The 21,551-nt window shown below is 41.9% G+C and overlaps 1 protein-coding gene across 1 annotated transcript in view; it reads left to right on the top strand.

Annotated features, from left to right (window-relative positions):
* Window positions 1-4,885: 4,885 nt before the first annotated feature.
* Window positions 4,886-21,551, top strand: part of JAK1 (Janus kinase 1) — a 25,080-nt gene continuing 8,414 nt past the window's right edge. The window contains exons 1-11 of the mRNA XM_041483211.1: window positions 4,886-4,962; window positions 5,777-5,975; window positions 7,157-7,280; window positions 10,857-11,007; window positions 12,016-12,179; window positions 12,285-12,618; window positions 13,502-13,675; window positions 15,532-15,689; window positions 17,034-17,157; window positions 18,312-18,498; window positions 19,955-20,061. Of these exons, the coding sequence (XP_041339145.1) occupies window positions 4,957-4,962; window positions 5,777-5,975; window positions 7,157-7,280; window positions 10,857-11,007; window positions 12,016-12,179; window positions 12,285-12,618; window positions 13,502-13,675; window positions 15,532-15,689; window positions 17,034-17,157; window positions 18,312-18,498; window positions 19,955-20,061 (1,728 nt within the window). The 5' untranslated portion in view covers window positions 4,886-4,956. The remainder of the gene's footprint in view (window positions 4,963-5,776; window positions 5,976-7,156; window positions 7,281-10,856; window positions 11,008-12,015; window positions 12,180-12,284; window positions 12,619-13,501; window positions 13,676-15,531; window positions 15,690-17,033; window positions 17,158-18,311; window positions 18,499-19,954; window positions 20,062-21,551) is intronic.

Here is a 21,551-nt window from a genome sequence, read left to right as displayed (position 1 = left end):
CTGGGTCATGGAGGTTGTTTTGCAGCAGTGGGATACAAACAGTTCCTTTGCAATTGTGGGAAATGGGTTTGTAAAGAATTTTTTTAATTTAACAGAAAGTTTATGCAGTTTTGGACATTTGTATATAAGCACTGAGAGTTTTACATCTCTTATGTCTCACTATTCCTCGTGACTGATAATGAAATAAAATCTTTTAAAACTCCTCTCAGTTACCCCATCTCTGCAAAAACTAAGAAAACCAACATGGAATTATCTAAGGAATTATCCAGTGGAACAAGTGCCAGGATGGGACAGCTGGGACTGGGGATCATCCCTTCTCCACAGGCACACCTGTGGGGTAAATGAATTCTGTTCAATGAATAGGTGGGGTGAGATGGACTCTGGCTTATTAAAACCTGGCTTTTAGGAGAACTTGGAGCTCTGAAAGCCTGCAGATGCATAACGAGTCCCCAGAGGTTTCTTCATCCATCATTTCAGCGTGGTGGGATCTCTGAGATCTTAAGGCTCAGGAGAACAGGATGAGGTGACCTCTCTTTCTCCTTCCTGGTTAAAGAGGAGAGGATTTCTCCAGTTACAGACCTGCATGTGGAAGGTGTGAACAATGAAACTGCTTCACCTCCTTCCTGTTGGCTTTTGCTACTCTGGAAAGGTGCTCCAGCCCTGCCCTGGCCCTGTGTCCACACAGGGTCAGTTCACAGAATGACTCTCTGCAGTGTCTCAATGTCCAGCTGTGTGATGATGTTGCCTGCTCTGGTCTCTCAGTCAGCAGAGGAATGGCTCCTGTTGGGGTGGGTTTTCTTCCATTCCCTGTTCTTTTCCATTCTTCCCATTCCATGGATCTGCACCATGCCTGCAGTGTGTTCTCTCTTGGAGAAAGCAGAGCCATTCCCTGGATCCACTCCTCCTGGGTGTGTGCTGTGCTGAGCTGAAGCTCTGGAGCTGTTGCAGCGTGTGAGCAGAGCTGCTGTGCGTGAGCCCTCCTCGCTCTCAGCTCCTCATTCCCATTAAATTCACTCCCATGGAAGTTTTAACTTTCATCCGGAGCGCTGCCACATCCTGCTGAGTGACCTGCTGAGGTCACCGCCACGTCAGCCCTCAGGAACAAGCTCTTCACAACCCTTAACACTTTCTCCTGAGACCCCCGAGGTGTTAGCCAGGATGGTTTCCCTGGAAGCTTTTGCACGGGTCTGAAATGCCCCTCAGGAAATCAGCGCCGTGCCAGCGGGAAGAGGCTGCGCTTCCCGAGCTCCGCCGCTGCTGGGAAGGTGCCGTGGCTCTTCTCCAGAGAATTCCCATCCCATCTTCCAGCCCCAAGCTGCCTGGGCACGGGGATCAGAGAGGAGAACATCAAGGAAGGAAAAGGATCATTATTGCCGTGTCCCAGGCAGGAATAAAAACAAATTGTCCGTGTAAATCACTTTAACATTGGAATGCCCCTTCAGCCCTGTGAGCAATAAAGCTGTTTTTTAGATAGTTGTGAGGAAAAACGTATTAAAATTGAATTAATTCTGTAATTAAAACTTCATTACAGAAAAATCAGGTTGTTGTTGGAAGGTTTCTGTGAAGATTTCTTAAGGCTTTCTTTGCTTCCAGGGAAGTTATCCTGGTTTAGTATGGAAGTGCTTAGGGTTGACTGTACAAAAACAGAATAATTGGTTGTAAACCCCAAGAATTGTATCATTTAAAGTTATTATACCAGAAATTGGGAATGAAAGAGAATTAAGCACATATTTACAAGCTATAAAAACATAGTTGAAGGTGCCCCTGCTCATTGCAGAGGGGTTGTGACCTTTAAAGGTCACTTCCAACCCAACCAGCCATGAAAAATTGGTCATTATAGCAGCCTAGTCTGTATGCAAAGGAAAACCAGGCTGGAAAGGGCAGGTAATAGAGGAAAAAATGGGATTTTGTGTTTGTGTGCGCCTGCATCTGCCCCAGCCATTGCAGGCAGAACAATAAAGGTGGGAAATGAACACCCAGCTCTCTGAGAGGGCTGACAAACCTCTTCCCACACTGGTGACATCTCCTGAAATTCAGAGAAGTGGCTGCAAGCGCCTTGGAAAGGCACAGGGGAGGAGCAGGGTCAGTCCTCAGGGGCAGCAGGGCATAGGTGGATTTGGGAAGCACTCAGAACACACCAGGACTTGGTCTCCTCTGCTTTTCAGAGCTGGAGAGCTAAAAATGGAAATATTTAATAGCTGTTAATATTAGCATGCTGCTAATGAAGCTGGATGGTTTTCAGTTCTGGAGAACTTTGCTGCACATCGACCACTTCTGGTGAAAATTTCCATTCTGTGCCCTCCTGGCCCTGTTTTAAAACACAATTTTACAGTGTGGATCAGCCATATCACAGCATGGATTGCACAGAAAAACCCAAGGGGAATTATTAATTCTGGTTTGAGGTAAACAGTGTCTGGTGAGATCACTCTGAATAAAAGCATAGAATAAACACAGTAATAAATAATTAAAACAAATAAAATGTACATTTGGTGAGAGAATCCTGTGGAAAATAAATAGCATGTGCTCACGTATCTAAATTTTCAGTCTCTAAGAGGTTAGGAAACCTGAAACTAGATTGACTGAGGGGGCAAAAAAGAGGAAGAACTTGCAAATGATTCTTCAGACTGAGTTTTGGCTTGGTCAGATTTTAGCTGGGATTTTCCTGTATTCGTATTTTAGGGACTTTTGCCCTGCAAAGGACCTTCCATCTTTGCATTTGTCTTCCAGGATCCTGGTTTATGGTGGAGCAGCATCCTTCTGGTTCAAGGAAGATTTGCACAGAGTTTCAAAAGTATTTAATTTCTGCATCTGCCTTTCCTTAGTTTTTGAGGCATGCACGAGTCTAAGGGGGTTGTTTAACAAATACTGTTGTACATTTGTTTTTTTCCTTAAAAATGCTGAAGCTGCTGGTTTTCAAATGTAGCAAATCATAGCCAGGAACTTGAGCTTTTACCAAATGTGATTATCTCCCAAATATCCTAATATTAGTGGCCAAACTGATTAACAACCCACCTTTAGACTTCCCTCCCCCTATTTTATGATTCTTTGTGATACCAGAAGTTTTTGAGGGCTCTGTGTGTGAGGGAAAGAATTCCTCACCTGGCTTCCCTTGGCCAGCCATGGGTGGGTCAGGATTTTAAATAAGCAGGAAAAGCCTTTACTGGGGGAGTGGGATCTCAAGAAAAGCTATCCTGCATTCCCAAAAATATTTTGGAGGGTGCATCAGAAAGAGCTGCTTCCACTGGAAAAAACAGAAACTAAGTGAAATTAAAATATGCCTGAAAAAAAGCAAATGCAGCAGGGGCTGAGCACATCCCTGACATCCTTGGAGTAGAGAAGAGACCAAAAAATACACAAATAACAACTTGTGAAGCTCTGAGACTGTGGCAAAGGATAAAAATCACTTTTTCAGAGAGGAAGCATTTGGCTGTGTAGGTGTGGAGAAGGATGCTCAGACAGAGCAGGAATTTGTCTGGCTCAAAGGAGCCTTTTTGGAGGATGAAAATGCATTTTTAAAAGGTGAATCCCTGACAATGAACAGGGGAATGTCTGGGAAACCCATTAGGAAATAATAAATCATGGATTGGATGGTGGGTTGTTTGGTTCAAACCCAGAAGGTTTTGTAAATGAAGCAGCACTTAAAGGTTTTTAGGATTCTGGGAATTGCTGTGACTAAAACCAAGAGTAGGAGCTTTTAACCAAAGCAAAGCTGCTGTGTTGAAAAACAAGAAGTTTGATTTATGAATCTGTAAAAGGCAATGGTTTTATATTCCCCCTCACATTTTAAAACATCTGGGTAATCTTTTTAACATTAGGCCCACACACACATTAAAATATATTGAGCTTCAGTTATATGTAATTTAACAGGGGGTTTTAATGAGATTCAAGTTAATATATTTCACCTTTTGCATTTCAATTTTATGGTGCTGTGCAGAAATAATTCCTGGCTTGTGTGCATATCCCAAAAATCACACTCTCAATTACTTCTTCCCCATGTTATTGCCAAGAGATTGTGTCTGGAACCTCAAATTCAGCATTCAAGTGGCAGGGATGGCAGAAAAATGCAGTTTAGTTGGGAATGTGTGCCAGGCTCTTCAATATAATTTTTTTTTCTGGGTTGCTGGGCTCTTCCCAAGCACCAGGGAAGTTGTGTGGCTCTGTCTGACTTTTCCCAGACTAAGCCTCAGGCTTTTAAAGCAATATTTGCTGAAGTCTGCTAGGTCAGATTAACTCACACTGGTGAAGCAAAAGTAATTTTTTATTATTTATTTGAAACATTTTTTTGAAACACATTTTGGCAGGGATGGGGAGGAGGGGAAAAGGAGGGATGGAGGCTGGAAATGGAGGAATGTTCAGCCTCAGATGAGTGATGGGTGAGGGTTCCCAAACCAGCAGCACTGTCAGGTTTTGTTTGAACACATTTTAAATGATAATCTGGGAGGTGAAGGAAAAACGAGAGAGCAGGGAAGAATTGGAATTAATATCTAATGAAAAATGTGAGGAATGGAGGCATGGAGGAGGTGAAGCACAGAGGAAAACGTCCCTGTGGTGTCACAGCTGAGGCTTGTGATGAGAACAATTCCAGACTGAAAATAGGGAGAAACCCAGGGAATAACCAAGGTTTTCCTGGCTTTTGGCTGCATCCCAGGCAGTGCCCCCAAAGTGTCAGAAGGGATCAGTGGATGTGCCCAAATTCCTGGGTGGTTCCTGGGACTGGCTTGGCTGAGATCAGATCCAGATCTCAGTTACAAATAACAACAATAATAATAATAATCTCTCTTCCCTGGGATTGCAGGTGGAATTTTATCAGCCTGACCATTTCACTTGTGCCTCCAGCTGTACAAAGCCATTCCTGATAATATTTATTTTTCCTTTTTTTTTCCAGTCAGAGTGAAGCTTCTCCTGGGGAGAGTGAAGACCCATTTCAGTCGTGTAGAGGATCCCACAGGCACATAAATGCAGGTGTGTTTGCTTTGGGGGTTCATATTTTATTGGTTTTTTTGGTGGGAGGATTAATTTCATAAACTATAAAATTGTTGGTTTGGGCTTTTTAAAGCTTAGAAAAACATGGAACAAGGAGCCCAAATAACTCGAAGAACTTTCTGCTTTTTCTATTTCAGTACTGGGTATAAAATGCAATTTTTTTTTGAGTCAGAGCTGCCCTGTTGTGCATCCTTGGCAATCTAAAAGCTCTTGCATTAAACCTACTCAGTGCTGTTCTCCTGGAGAGACAGAGAAGTAGTAATAAAAAATAAATGCCAATAAATCTTATAAAATACATCATGACTCATAAACCATCAGCAGTTTCAAACACAAAGGGTGAGAGGGGAGAAAACAATGAGAAATATTTTGCTGTTAAGGGGCTGTAAAAATAGAAGCTGACTTTTTATAAAAGGAAACATCAAATGAGCTGTTTAAATCGCTCAGGCTCAAGTGTTGTTTTTCAGCCAACGAGGTGCTGAAAGATGTGAAAGTTATTTCTGCTTTGAGAAGAGAAACCTTGCAGGAAAGCTGTGGCACCACTAGAAGAGAAGGGAGTGATTTGGGGCAGTTCCCAGAACCAGAATAATCACTGCCATTTCTTTTTTCCCCTTTTGACCTCGTTGGTTTGGGATAAATCCCCACCTGAGGGTTTGTGTCCTGGATTTGTGTCCTGACAATCCCAACTCCCCTCACGTTTCGAGGATGGTGGTGCCCAGCCAGCAGTGCTGGATTTGTGTCCTGACAATCCCAACTCCCCTCACGTTTCCCTTTGCTCTTTTCCCTGCACTCCCAGTATCTCAACGTAAAAGAAGATTGCAAAGCCATGGCTTTCTGTGCAAAAATGAGGAGCACCAAGAAAAATGAGCTCAACCTGGAAGCTCAGCACCAGGGGCTGGAAATCCTCTTCTACCTGCAGGACAAATCCCCCATCTATTACTCCAGCGGCGAGTTCACCTCGGAGGAGCTGTGCATTGAGGCTGCCCAGAAGTGTTGTGAGTATTTGGGGTTATTTCAGCTCCCAGGGGCCTGGCAGCAGCCAAAGTGAGGCATCCTCTGTGTGTCAGTCAGAGGAAGAGCCTCCCTGTCCCAATAAATCCCCACAAAGCTGCTTTGGCTTCGTGTGCATCCCTCACGTGTCAGGGGCTGTGCTGTGCTCTTCCCTCTGGGCTGGGGCTCAGCAAAACACCTGTAATTCCACAGAAAAAGTGGATTTAATCTCTGTTTGGCCTCATAGCCCAGTGGGCTTTTGTATTTACAGTTCTGAGGTTCTTTCCCCATGGAGCACCAAACCTAGTCCAGCTGCTGTGGAGTGTGAACAGGGGAACTGGGCAGGAATTTTCCTGCAGCTCTCAAATGTTTTCTTTGCCCACTTCCCCTGGATTCTTGTAATCCCCTTCAGCTCATTTGCCTAATTGCTCCTCTTCCATGGGAATGGGTGAAATTATGGAAATCTCAGGAAAAACCTCACAAATGAGTGCTGCTGTTGTTTTTTTAAGATATTTCAGCACAATGAGGGGTGTTTAACACCCACCTATATATGCTGGTGTGCAGCATCTTCTTTTGGGGGCTGTGAACCCACAGATGGTGCAGCTGCTCCCAGAGCTGGGACAAGGAATTCCAGCAGGTCTGGGATGGAGTAAACATCCCTCCCAAACAGATCTGGGATGGAGTAAATGCAGGGTTAAAGCAGATCAGCCCATTAATGCCACAGTCTGCTCTTAGCTGGAACAGACCAAAGCTTTCTCTGAGGTCTTTCTCTGTGGAACCAGCAAAGCTTTCTGCTTGTTTGCCAAAACCTCCTTTCACCTCTGGGGGTTGAATTTATTAACAAAATAAAGCTGAGAACAAAGTTGTGGGTTTGGTAAAACTCCCTTTTCTGTGACCTGGACAGAATGAAGGTTTTAAGTCATTTCTTTGAAGCTCAGACCTTGGGCGGAATCAGGATTTGAGGATCACTTTAACACCAGAAATATCTGTTTAATCCACCCCAAACCCCCTGGGTTGAACCAAGGTGACAGCTCCACCTCAACCTTTCCTCCCTAATATTTGTTTCAAGCTAATCCCAGTATCAGTTTCTTTTCATGATCCAATATTTGCTTTATGCTTTTGTGTTTTGGGGTGTGGATGTGCGCTGGAGCTTTGTGATTCATCCATTTGTGTATTTTTGTGCCAGCTGTGTCCCCTCTGTGCCACAACCTCTTTGCTCTGTATGATGAGAACAAAAAGCTCTGGTATGCACCAAACCAGGTCTTCAAGGTGGAGGAAAAATCATCCTTCAGGCTCCATTATCGCATGAGGTAAGAGAAAACACCTGCAAAATGAGATTTATTGTTTGCTGAGCTCCCTGGAGAAGCAGGGAGGCAAAACCAAAAGCAGCAGCTGGGTTTGCACAGCTTAGAGGAGAGATGAGCAGCAGGAGCTTCAAATATCTCCTGATTTCTTTGCATCTTTGGGGTTTAGCCTGGAAAAAAAAAGTTGGAAAAGCACGAGAAGTTGTTTTCACAAAGCTGGGAGTGAGCAAGGTCAGAGTTAATTGGAAAATTGGCTCCAAACCATTTGTGTCAGTGCTTTTATGGATGAATTTATATTTGAAATGTTCCAGAGCAGTGGATTAACTGTACATGATAATTCAGAAATGAATTATTTTTAAAAATGAATTTAAAAATATTTAAAATTTTTTAATACAGCAGTGGAATAACTGTACATGATCATTCAGAAATGAATTTTTAAAAAAATTAAATCTTTCATTTTTAATTTCTTTAATTTTAAGTTTTTTAATAGATCAGTGCATTAACTGTACATGATCATTCAGAAATGAATTTTTAAAAAAATTAAATTTTTCATTTTTAATTTCTTTAAGTTTTTTAATAGATCAGTGCATTAACTGTACATGATCATTCAGAAATGAATTTTTAAAAATTTTTAAATTTTAAATTTTTTTAATTTTAATTTTTTTAATAGAGCAGTGGATTAACTGTACATGATAATTCAGAAATGAATTTTTAATTTTTTTAATTTTATTTTTTTTTAATTTAAGGAGTTTTTTTTCAGTAGAGCAGTGGATTAACTCTACATGGCAATTCAGAAATTAAATAATTTGTATTTTTGCTTTTGTCATGTCCTTTTTAACGATATCTCTAAAATGAACAATGAGACTGGGCTGAAATGTTTGTAGGGCTTTGACTTTCCTCCCTCTGCTGTGGCTTTAATTTTTTTTTTAATTTAAATTTTTTGTCAATAGAGCAGTGGATTAACTCTACATGATTATTCAGAAATGAAATAATTTGTATTTTTGCTTATTTTTGCTTACATTGATAGGTTTTTGTGGTGTCCTTTTTAATGATATCTCTAAAATGAACAGTGAGACTGGGCTGAAATGTTTGTAGGGCTTTGACTTTCCTCCCTCTGCTGAGAACTTTTTGTTTTCTGTGTGAATTTCTCCTCCTCTGCCCTAAATCAGTGCCAGATGCTGCTGCACTTTTGGTGATGTTTTAAAAGGACTTTTCACAGAAACTCTGTGAGTTCCCTGTGGTTTTCTCACTTGCCTCAAGTTCTATTTATTTGATTTGTTTTAAAAAAAGAGAAACCCCAGGATTTTGTAATATCCTGGAGTCATTGCTCACAGGGGAGGAGAATTTAACTCTTCCATAGCTGGGTTTGATTTTTGCTGTGGAAAAGGGATCCACTTCCTTTCTGGAGGGATTTTGGAAGCAGGTTGTAGGATTTTGTGGGCTTGTGTAGTATTTTTGTAGTATTTTTTTGATTTCTGTAGTATTTTTGTGGGTTTCTGTAGCATTTTGTGGCTTTCTGTAGTATTTTTGTGGTATCTGTGTAGTATTTCTGTAGTATTTTGTGGATTTCTGTAGTATTTTTATAGTATTTTGTGAGTTGTGTAGTATTTTTCTAGTATTTTGTGGATTTATGTTCTTTAGTAAAGAAAATTTAAAATTTTTAATATCTAGATTTTTAACATCTCTCCTCTTGTTTGAATGATGAATACTGTATTGATAATATTTTTAATTATTTCTTGTATATATATTTGATTGAATTTTATATTTTAAGTTATTATTTAATAAAAATTTTATAATACTATCAATTTTTATACATATAAAGGAACTCAAAGTTTATATTTTTTATCAAATTATATAAATTTTATATGAATATACAGGTGGGTGAAATAAAAGGGTTGTAATTTTTGTGTCATTTATATTTGTATGGCTGTTTTTTTTGTTTGTGGAGTGGTTAGTGTTTTTTTGTACTTGACAAAGTTTTCTATTTTTTATTGAAATTTACTTAGATTTTGTTTAAATACAAGTAAACTCATGTTTTTTGTAGGGATTGGAGGATTTTTTTGTTTTGGAAGTGAAGAATAGGTTTTGATAATAAAATATTATATAATAAATAATATAATATAATATAATATAATATAATATAATAATGTAATGTAATATAAAATGTTATAGACTATTATAATACATAATGCAACATATAAAATATTATGTAATATTATAATAAGTAATACAATAGATAATAAAATATTGTATAATAGATAGAACATTATGCAATATAATAAAATATTGATTAATTTTGGTTTGTAAAATTGCATGGAGATATGTAAGATGATGATGAGTGATGGTGGAAGATGCTCTGAGGGAGGGCTGGGTCCTGCTCCTGAGCTCAGGGGCACAGTTCCCTCCCCATCTCATTGGGAAATTCCTGTTCCTGTTCCCTTTGTGGAAGTGAAATCCCCAAAATCTCTCCCAGGAAGCCGTGCAGCTTTCCAAGGAAAAGATTCTCCTTTATTTGCTCCCCCCTCAAACAATGGGGCTCCAATTGTTTTTGTAGCTCCTCAGCACTGTGTTAATGAGAGCAGTTAATTAGGAAAAGGAGCAGAGTCTCCTCTCAGTCCCAAACAATACACAATACCTTGCCCATGATTATTTTCAGGAAATAACACAAGAATTGGAGTTATTAATTCTGACTCCTCTTCTGCAGGAGAACAGGGAAGCAAAGTCATTTCCTCTGCATTTCAGCAGGATTTGCTTTGCTCTGCTCTCCAGGCCTCTGCCCAAGGAGTTCTGGAGGATCCTCTGCTTCTGGTCAGGAGTTTTTGGCTCAGTTTTGGAGTTCCTGCCTAAGAAGAGCTCAACTAAAAATATTCATTTTATTTTGCTGAGGATCCTGACTCTGCACTGAGGCTGGGCCACTCCAGCCTTGACCACTGCAGATTTGGGGCTTTATAAATGTCAATCCCAAACTGGTTTGGACTGGGAGGGTCCTTAAATCCCATCCCATCCCATCCCATCCCATCCCATCCCAGGGACACCTCCCACTGTCCCAGGCTGCTCCAGCCTGGCCTTGGACACTTCCAGGGATCCAGGGGCAGCCACAGCTGCTCTGGGAATTCTATTCCAGGTCCTGCCCACCCTCCCAGCCAATGAACTCCTTCACAAAATCCCAATATCTAAATCTACCCACATTCAGCTCACAGCCATTCCCTGTGTCCTGTCCCTCCATGCCTTGTCCCCAGTCCCTCTCCAGCTCTCCTGGAGCCCCTCCAGGCCCTCCCAGGGGCTCTGAGCTCTCCCTGGATCCTTCTCCTCTCCAGGTGAGCATTCCCAAATTTGTCTTTCCTCAAATCTCTCTAACAAAAAAATAAAAATGGAAAAACAATCTAATAATTCATAATAATGGTATCATTTCCCCCAGTTCCTCAGGCCAGGAATGTGCTGGAATGTTGGACCACTTAACCTTCAGGCAGAAGTTTGACCAATCCTTGCTTTGAACTGCTTTACTTTCCAAAACCCAAATTCTCTTGTGGAAAGGGAGGCTTTTCCCAAAACATTTTTCACGTCTGTGACTTTTTTTGGCAGATACTATTTCACCAACTGGCACGGGACCAGCGAGAGCGAGCCCTCGGTGTGGAGACACTCCCCCAGGAGGGCCAAGGCCTATGACAAGAAGCTGGCCCCAGAGGGGACCCCCATCCTGGATGCCAATTCCCTGGAGTACATGTTTGCACAGGTTGGAATTGTCTCTGATGCTGTATTCCCGTAAATAAAATTTTTATGGGATTTTTGTCCCATAAAAAGTGTGGGATTCTGCTTTAAAAGCCTCTTCTTAGGCTCCTGAAATAGTCCTGTTAGTACTGGAAAGGGTTTTCTTTTTGCTGCTGCCTGGTGGAGAGGAGAGGATTTGCTGCATGAAGGAGGTGTAAAGAAACTCTCCCAAACAGGGTTTTATTTTTATAGATATTTTCTTCTACAGTGAGTTATTTGTGTTTCTAAACACTGTCAGTCACCTTTTGTGGGACATTTGCACAGAGCTGGGGCTGGAGAGGAGCAGCAGCCGAGGGAAATCTGGCAGGGCTGAGTCCTTTTAATGAGGTTTTGTTACTGGGTGGTGTTAAAGATTGATAAACATTTACTGATAACCCCGTGGTGATAAAGACTGATAACCTCACTGCAGTTTTGCTCTCCTCTTGTGCCTTCCAAAGGATTTTTCAAACCAGAAGCTATCAGGTTTCACCAAAAAAAAAGGGAAAATTCAGATTGATCAAAGAGCAAATTGAATGCAGGGAGGAAATCCCATTTACTGTTGATCCTGAGTAGAATTCCTGCAGGATTTTCACACTGAGAACCACAAGGAAGGAGAATTCTAAGGAAACATTAAAGCAACCTGGCACAGAAATGTCTTTGCTCTTTGATAACCAAACACTTTCCAGGCTGTCCCAGAGCAAGGCTTGGCTTGGAGATGAATCCAGGAGACTCATGGAGGCTTTGCATGGGAAGGGCAGAGGCACAAAGTTGGTTTTGTGGAGCAGAAAATAAATATTGCAGGTACTAAAAGGGACCAGGGATGGTGATTTCTGTAGTTAATTTTTAAAAAGTGAATTTTTGGTGGACTGATGTATAAAAGAACGGGAGGAGGTTCCAGCTTCTCCTTGCCCAAGGATCCTGGTATGAATTCCTACGAGTCCCTGTTTAGACCCTTTCTGGTACTGGGTAATTTGGGGTTTTTTGTTCTGTTAAGGGCCAGTATGACCTAGTGAAAGGCCTGGCACCCATCCGAGATCCCAAAAACGACCAGGAGGTCCATGAGATTGAGAATGAGTGTCTGGGGATGGCTGTCCTGGCCATCTCCCACGATGCCATCAAGAAAAACGTGAAGCTGCCAGAGCTTCCCAAGGACATCAGGTGAGCTGGGATCCATCCTTTGTCCCTGCTGGCTCTGCTGCTCTCCCAGGAGGAATTTATAAATTAAATTAAGTTAAATTAAAAATACCTTGCTTCTCCTCCCAGTTACAAGCATTATATCCCTGAGACTCTGAACAGGACCATCAGGCAGAGGAATTTCTTGACCAGGATTCGGATCAATAACGTTTTCAAGCATTTCCTGAAGGAGTTCAACAACAAAACAATCTGCAACAACAGCGTCTCCCCTCGGGACCTGAAGGTGAAATATTTATCCACCATGGAGGTCCTGACCAAATATTACGGGGCAGAGATCTTTGAGACCTCGTTTCTGCTGATTTCTGCTGAGAATGAGATGAATAAATTCAACTGTGGAGACAACGAGAAGTATGAAGTGATGGTGACAGGGAACAATGGCATTCAGTGGAGGCTCAAGCCAAGTGTGAGTACCCCTGAGAAATGGGAATTAAAGGGGAGTTTTGGGACATAACAGCTGCTGAAAGATGGTTGTGGTCTTCAGACACTGCGGAGCAGCTTGGTATTGGAGGGGCTTTGGTAGGATTATCCAGGTTGGAAGGAGCTCAGGAGGTTCCAGCCCAACCCCCTTTTTAGGCTTAGTTTGGAGACCAGAGCAGGCTCAGGACTTTTATCCAAGACTGGACACTGGACAGCCTCTGTGGGCAGCCCTTTTACCAGGAAAATAAAGGCTTAATTAAATAGATTTTAATTAAATAGATTAATAAAGGCAGAATTAAATAGATTTTTCTATGTATTAGAACACATTATATTCTATATACTATAATATTATTCTATAAATATTAATTTCATAATCCATATTATAATTCTATTCTATTATAATCTATATCATTATGCTAGAATTAATTTTAGGTTTAGAGTAAATATATTAGAATACCTTATATTCTATATTTTATATTATTATTCTGTAATTTATATTATTTTTATAGTCTATATAATTATTCTATCCTATAATTCTAATAATAAATAGTTTATATTACTATTCTAGAATGAATTTTAGGTTTATAGTAAATATATTACAATACATTATATTCTAAATTTTACTCTAAAATTTAGTTCTATAATTTATATAATAATCATTCTAGAATTCTAATTAATAAATAATTATTTTCTATTCTTATTCTGTAATTTGTATTAATTTTATAATTTATACAATAATGCCAGTCTATAATTCTAACTAATAAATAATTAATTTATATCATTATTCTAGAATAAATTTTTGATTTAGAGTGAAAACCCCTGTGCTAAACGTGTTTTAACTAAAGCTTTTATCCCAAATACATTTGCAGCCTGTCCAGACAGAGAAAGAGAAGAAGAAAAAATCTGATGGCAAAAGCAAAAAGGAGGAAGAGAAGCACAAACTTCGGGAGACGTGGAACAACTTCTCCTACTTCCCTGAGATCACCCACATCGTCATCAAGGAGGCCACAGTCAGCATCAACAAGCAGGACAACAAGAGGATGGTGAGGAAACTCACACACACAGTTTGAATTTGAAATTCACACACAGAATTTGAATTTGAAACTCACACACACAATTTGAATTGGAAACTCACACACACAATTTGAATTTGAAACTCACACACAGAATTTGAATTTGAAACTCACACACAGAATTTGAATTTGAAATTCACACACAGAATTTGTCCCTTCACCTCAGCTTGGAGGAACCTGGGCTTGAGTTCCTGCTGAATCATTTAATTCCCTGCTGGATCATTCAATTCCCTGTAGCCTGGGTTTAATTCCCTGGATGGATCACTTAATTCCCTGCTGGATCATTCAATTCCCTGTAGCCTGGGTTTAATTCCCTGCTGGATCACTTAATTCCCTGGTGGATCATTTAATTCCCTGGATGGATCACTTAATTCCCTGCTGGATCACTTAATTCCCTGCTGCCTGGGTTTAATTCCCTGGATGGATCACTTAATTCCCTGCTGGATCATTCAATTCCCTGTAGCCTGGGTTTAATTCCCTGCTGGATCATTCAATTCCCTGTAGCCTGGGTTTAATTCCCTGCTGGATCACTTAATTCCCTGCTGGATCACTTAATTCCCTGGATGGATCATTTAATTCCCTGGTGGATCACTTAATTCCTTGCTGGATCCTTTCCCCTCCACGGGGAGCCAGGTTGGAGTTGGGCACAAGGTGACAACTGAGGGACATTTTGAGTGTAAATAACATCAAATGTGCTGGCCTTAACACTGGGCACAGCAAAAATGGTGTTCAAAGTGCAGCTGTGTCCACAGTGGCACAGAATTTTTCTCAAAATTCAAATTCCCAAATCCCATGAGGAATTCCTGAATTTGTGGAGCCAGGACAGGGATGATTGGTGTTAAATGGAGGTAACAATATAGGTGATTATATAGGTGTTAAGTATAGGTAAAAATATAGGTGATTGGTGTTAAATGGAGGTAACAATATAGGTGATTATATAGGTGTTAAGTATAGGTAAAAATATAGGTGATTGGTGTTAAATATAGGTAAAAATATAGGTAAAAATATAAGTGATTTGTGTTAGAAGCATTAGCAGCATTGTGTGGTAACAACTAATTTATAAAAACATTTCTAAAGTGTTGTAACCAGGAAATAAGTTCTGATAGAATGGTGTAGAGTTTTTCATCTCTTATGTCTCACCCTTCAAGGAAACTGATAATGAAATGAAATCTTTTAAAATTTTTTTTTAAAAAGCCTTTTTTGTTGGGTGATTGCATCTTTATGTTGCTGCTCTTCTCTTTGAGCCTTCCTGGGAGTGAAAATTCCATGAATTTTAGGCTTTTTTCTGCTTTGTTGCCGTTCAATTCAAAAACCTTCACGTAGGAGCAGGAATGAGCTGGTGCTACATGTGATGCCAAGGTTTTGGGAGAAAACTTTTGAATGTTTTTAAACCTCAGTTGTCTGGAGGATCTCAACACCAGCCTGACATCTCCTTGAACGGTCTGGGGTGGGAGAGGGAGTTTTGCCATTTTTAAATTGAGATTTTGAAACCCTGCTCCAGATTCTGCAATTCCTGACCAAGCAAAGAGAAAATTGCTCCAGAAGAGCAACACTTCTGCATATTCTCAGGCTCTGCAAAAAAAAACAACAAAAAAAAGCCATAATTTGGGCTTTGATTGCATCTTTGCTGTTTTCTCTGAGCCTTCCTGGGAGTGAAAATACCAGGAATTTTGGCTTTTTTCTGCTTTGTTGCCGTTCCATTCGAGAACCTTCACTTAGGAGCAGGTGCTACCCGTGATGCCGAGCTTTTGGGAGAAAACTGAACCGTTTTTAAGGCTGATTTGTGTGTGAGAAGCTGTGCTGATGGAGCGCTGCCTGTGTTGCAGGAGCTGAGGCTGGGCTCGCACGCCGAGGCGCTCTCCTTCACCTCGCTGGTCGATGGCTACTTCAGGCTCACGGCGGACGCCCACCACTACCTGTGCACCGACGTGGCGCCTCCCCTCATCCAGCACAACATCAGCAACGGCTGCCACGGCCCCATCTGGTCAGTCCCTCTGCAGCTTGGGGTTTGTGGGCCCATCTGGTCAGTCTGTTGTGCAGTTTGGGGTTTGTGGGCCCATCTGCTCAGTCTGTTCTGCATTTTGGGGTTTGTGGGCCCATCTGCTCAGTCCCTCTGCAGCTTGGGGTTTGTGGGTCAGTCCCTCTGCAGCTTGGGGTTTATGGGTCAGTCTCTCTGCATTTTGGGGTTTGTGGGCCCATCTGCTCAGTCCCTTCTGCATTTTGGGGTTTGTGGGTCAGTCCTTCTGCATTTTGGGGTTTATGGGTCAGTCCCTCTGCAGTTTGGGGTTTGTGAGCCCATATGCTCAGTCTCTTCTGAATTTTGGGGCCCATCTGTATTTTGGGGTTTATGAGGCAGTCCTTTCTGTAGTTTGGGGTTTGTGGGCCCATCTGGTCAGTCCCTCTGCATTTTGGGGTTTTTGGGCCCATCCAGTCAGTCCCTTCTGCATTTTGGGGTTTTTTGGCCCATCCAGTCAGTCCCTTCTGCATTTTGGGGTTTTTGGGCCCATTTGCTCAGTCCCTCTGCATTTTCAGGGGTCTGATTTTGATAATTCCTCTCACGGTGAATGTGGGGTTTGGGTGGGTGGTGGTTACCAAAACTTCATTTTGTTAAAGAAAAAAATCAGTGTTTCTCTCCTTAATCATCTATGAACTTGGCATTTGTGCACTAAAGAGTGTTCCAAGAGTTTTCTCCATGGACACATGGGAATATTTTAGGTAAAGAGTGGAAGTGTCTCCACACTCACCCCAGGAGTTCCTGGATGGATGAACAAAGCCTTGGGTTTTTAAACACCTAAAGGAATTCTCTTCCCTCCACCCATCTTTGTAGCTTTTCCTTTTATTGGGAAAATTTTGATTCTTATTTATTATTTTATTTAATTTATTATTTTCATATTATTATTATTATTATTATTATTATTATTATTATTATTATTATTATTCCCTTTATTGTTATTTATTTACTGTTCCCTTTATTCCCCTTTATTCCCCTTTATTCCTTTTATTTCTCTTTATTCCCTTTATTCAAGGGAAACTGTAGAAATCCAGGAGTTCACCTGCAGTGTTGGATGCAGAATTCCCTTTATTATTCCCTCCCTCCATTGCAGAATTCCCTTTATTATTCCCTCCCTCCATTGCAGAATTCCCTTTATTATTCCCTCCCTCCCTTGCTCTGTGCAGCCCAACGTGAGCAATGCACCCTCAAATTCTACTTTAACAATAACATAAATATTTCTAAGTTGCTCTTACCCCCCAAACAGAGGTTTGCTCTCAAAAACCAGATTTTTGGCTGCTGCCTGGTTGGTTTTTCTCACTGCCCATTCCCTTCCAGCACGGAATATGCCATCAACAAGCTGAGGCAGGAGGGCAACGAGGTGGGCATGTACGTGCTGAGGTGGAGCTGCACCAACTTCAACCACATCCTGATGACTGTGACGTGTCTGGAGGGCTCAGAGGTACAGGCAGCTGGCCATTCCCAGCTGGAATCTGCTCCCTGCAATCCCTGGGGATGGGATTTTGTTCTCAGGGCACTCACCCTGAGCTCTGGGGAGGGAATTGGCTTTTTTTTCCAGCCATTTGTGCTGTCTCTCCAAATGGGATTAATTAAATCCAGAACAGCTCCATTCCTCCCAGTCAGACTGTGCAGGAACATGATAAAAATGAAGCATTTTAAACTCATGACATGGAGAATTTGTCACTTCACCTTGCCTTGAGCATGGTTCAGCTTCCCTGCAGCCTCTTTGGGCATGGATTTAATTCCCTTGATGGATTTTATTCCCACACCGGCCTCAGCTGGAAGCCTGCAGCTGACTTGGTGGTTTGGGAGGATATTTAAAGTGTTCACACAAGAATAATTATAAATAATAAATTAAATAATACATAATAAAGAATAAATAATAAAAATGATAACATAAATCCTTTCCTTAGCAAGAAATGGTCATGGAATCAGTGGTGAGTCAGGAGGGGATATTTGATACTGGGTTTATCCTCTTGTAGATATTAAAAAAATAAAATATGATCAGCTCTCTCTTTTAACAGTAAAGCAAGAAAGGAATTTTGTTTTGGAAAAGAGGGAAGGGGGAGGTGACCCAAAGCTGCAGAGGGGAGACCCTGAGAGCTCTTGGGATGGAGAAGTTCAGGAATTCAGCCCTTCCCCAGTGAAACTGGAGGATCTCAACACCAGCCTGACATCTCCTTGGACAGTCTGGGGTGGGAGAGGCAGTTTTGCTATTTTTAAATTGAGATTTTGAAACCCTGCTCCAGATTCTGCAATTCCTGACCAAGCAAAGAGAAAATTGCTCCAGAAGAGCAACACTTCTGCATAATCTCAGGCTCTGCAAAAAAACAAAAACAAAAGAAAGTAATAATTTGGGCTTTGATTGCATCTTTATGTTGTTGCTGTTTTCTTTGAGCTTTCCTGGGAGTGAAAATTCCAGGAATTCCAGTTTTTTTTTCTGCTTTGTTGCAGTTTGATTAGAGGACCCTCACTTAGGAGCAGGGTCTGAGCTGGTGCTACATGTGATGCCAAGGTTTTGGGAGGCTTCAGTGGCTTTACAAACAATTCCTTCACTCCAGTGATCCTATTTCTTTCTTTTCCCTCCAACCCCAGGTGATGAATAACTCAGGCCCCTACAAGAACTTCCAGATTGAGGTGAAGAAAGGGGGATACTTCCTCCATGGCTCCAACAAATCCTTTGCATCCTTGAAAGACCTCATGGATCACCTGAAGGGACAAATCCTGCGGACAGACAACATCAGCTTCACCCTGAAGAGGTGCTGCCAGCCCAGACCCAGAGGTAGCCTGGCCTTGCAGGGTTTTGTTGTTGCAAGGGAACAATCTCCAGATTCTTTAAGTGTATTTTTAGTGCTGTATCCTGGTGTGAAGCTCTTAAAAAAAAAAAAATAAAAAGGGTTTAAAGATTTTTCTTTGTCTGGGAAGCAGGAGTTTTGTCAGATGCCATGGGCAGGTTTGAGGAGGAGAAAAGAGGGTTGGGACCTGCTGGGTTTGCTCTCACTGTGAGCTGCTGTTTAATAACTCATCTGCACCAGGCAGCAGGGAAGGGTTTTGGTCCCAAAACTGATGTCCTGAAGAGCCTGGTGGCAGGAAATCATCTGTGAGGTCCCACGTGAGGGACAAAGGGGCAGTTGTTGGGTGCTGCCAGCACTCTCTGGAGCTGTTTGCCATGAACTCTGAGAGCCTTGCAGCTCAGTTTGGTGTGAGAGAGGAAGCACAGTGGGGTGATTGTGCTGAGCTGATAATGGTTTCCTGTTAGCAGGGGAATAACTGAGCCACATCAATCACCTGCTGCTCTGAGGCTTTGGGAGAGTCCCTGAGCTGCTCACACTGCACCAAGAGCGTGGTCGTGGTCTGGAGCAGGGGCACGTGGCACTTCTGATATTTTGGTTTCATTTTAATGGCTGGGTTGGGGATAAAATGACATAAAAAGGGTCAGGGAGTTGATTGCCCATTTCAGCTTCTCCCTGGCTTTAGCTGCAGCAGGATTCAGTGCATGTTCCCTGGTCTGTCCCTTCCCTGGTGGGTTTTTCCTTCTTTTTGAGTATTTGATCAGATATTCACAAAGAAGTGCAGGGGATGCAGGACTGAAGCAGGGTGTGGTGATTCCAGAATTCCAGATGATGATTTAGCCCCAGTGCCTGGTTCTGCTCACAGCAGGAGGAATCCCAGCTGGCCACACACATCCCGATCCCAGTAAATAATGCCTGGAAGGCAGAATTCCTGTGCAGAACCTCTGGATCTGCCCTGCAGCAGTGGGAAGTGGATTTTTGAGTCTGTTCCTTCTGCTCATTCCCCATTGCCCAGCTGAATTCCAGTGCCCTGGGAGCACTGTTGGTGCTTCCCAGAGCAGAGGGAGTTTGGAAGGAGGTGAAGAGGAGATGAGACTCCCCCTTGCACCCTGGGGAGGGGATGGCCCTGCTGCAGGAGGGGGTGGGGATGTTTTATTCCATTTTATTCCATGTACAGCACAGGTATTTTCTCTTTCAATCTTTGTGCAGAAAACTCTGTTCAGTTGTTCAAAATCACCCTGATCTGGCTGATAATAACTCTGTATTTAAAATATGGAACTGTGCTTTAATGATTTCTCTATTGAATGAGAAGAAATCAAGCCCAATATTCTTTTTCCCTCCCTTTTTTTTTGGATTTTAGTGCCTTTCCATCCACGTGGGTGCTGGGAAGGTGGAGTGCAGTTTCTCTGAAAATCTTTAAGGATATTTTCTCCCCCTGCCTTGCAGAAATCTCCAACCTGCTGGTGGCCACCAAGAAGGCCCAGGAGTGGCAGCCAGTGTATCCCATGGGACAGCTGAGCTTCCACCGGATCCGCAAGGAGGAGATCGTGCAGGTGGGAGCCTGGGGGGGCTGGCATGCAGGGAACCCCCAGAGCTTGGGGCTTATCATTTAAAGCTTGGAATTAAACCCTGGATTTGACCTGAGACCTTGGGAAAGGCTCCCAGACTTAGGTGCCGGAAGCGAGAATGTGGATTTATAAAATTAATGTATATATTTAAAGCAGAGACCTGTTAAGCTAAGTAAAGGAAAGTTTAGAGTTTTAGAGTTTAAGATAGAGAAAAAATAAAAGTAGTTACAAAGGTAACAAGCAGTTTAGGATGCAGTACTGTAGGTTTGTGTGCCATAACATGATTGGCTAAGAAAGCTTACGCTGGAGCATGGGTCCGTAAGACCAAATATGTAGGGATCGGGTGAAAAGCATAAATATCCTTGTTGGCAGTGCTTTATTGGTTAATAAACCCTTAAAAGGATTGTCACTAGAGGCCTTGTGACCTTCTGAGCCATGCAGTGAAGATGTGAGCCCAACTCACCCTTGCTGCCTATGCAGAAGATAAGAAAAATAAATCCCATCATCTGAAGCGACCCAGAGGTCCCATCTCTAACTCATTCAAAATCCCCCCAGGTGAATTGGCTGTCCCCCAGGAGTGTGGCTGTCCCTGAGCCCTGCAGGGGACACCAAACCAGCCCTGCTGCCTGCTCTGCCCCTCCCAGCTCCCCTCAGCAAACTTCAGCTGGAGCTTTATTTGGATTTAAGCCTCTGCTTGCAGAATCCTGCTGTTTGTATGGCTTTGTGTGGACAAAGAAGGGCTCAGGAGTGATGCCTTTCACTGGAAATGAAATTGATATTTAAGTTTTCTAATGGAAAAGAGGAGTTTTAAGGTCATTTCTTGGGAGTCTTAAGAGCTGATTTGTTGTGGGTGTATTTTTAAAGCCTGACTTATCAGAGAAACAGAGGTTTAAGGGAATATTCTGCTAAAAAAAGGTGAAGTATTCAAAAGCCCTGAGCAGTCAGAATCTGCATTTAAGCCTCCTCAAATTTTCAAATTTCCCCATGTTTCTAGTTATTTATTCAGGTCACCTGAATAAACCTCAACAAACACACAGGGGCTTGAATACACTTAAATCAGATTTAATGTTGCCAAAAGAGCTCTTAAATCGTACCCTTGGCTTCTTCTGTGAAATAAAAAGGTGTTGGTTGTATTTTCGTTGTATCACTACAGACAGAGATTGGGTTTGGGTTGTTGTGTTTACAATCAGCATCCTGCAAAAATATCCCAAGGCAGGATGTTATTTTGGAGGAAATTGCTTCCCCAAACAAAGCCTTCCAGTGAAATATTACTTCCTCTCACTTTTGGAAACACATTAAAGATCACCTCAGCAGCACTTTGTGAATAAGAGCCCCAGCTGTTGTTTATTCTTTTGTTTAGTCTGGGAAAGCTCAATCCCAGGGAACCTGTTGGGTGATGTGGAGGTGTAATAGCCAAGGAATTCACAGGGGGAGGATGCTCAGAGCTTGATGCCTCAGGTTTTGGGTTTTCTATT

This window comes from Pyrgilauda ruficollis, unplaced genomic scaffold (genome assembly GCF_017590135.1).
Source record: "Pyrgilauda ruficollis isolate IOZ18807 unplaced genomic scaffold, ASM1759013v1 scaffold6, whole genome shotgun sequence".
Lineage (NCBI taxonomy): Eukaryota > Metazoa > Chordata > Aves > Passeriformes > Passeridae > Pyrgilauda > Pyrgilauda ruficollis.
The sequence above is the reverse complement of the archived record's forward strand: the minus strand, read 5'-3'. Positions and strand labels throughout refer to the sequence as shown.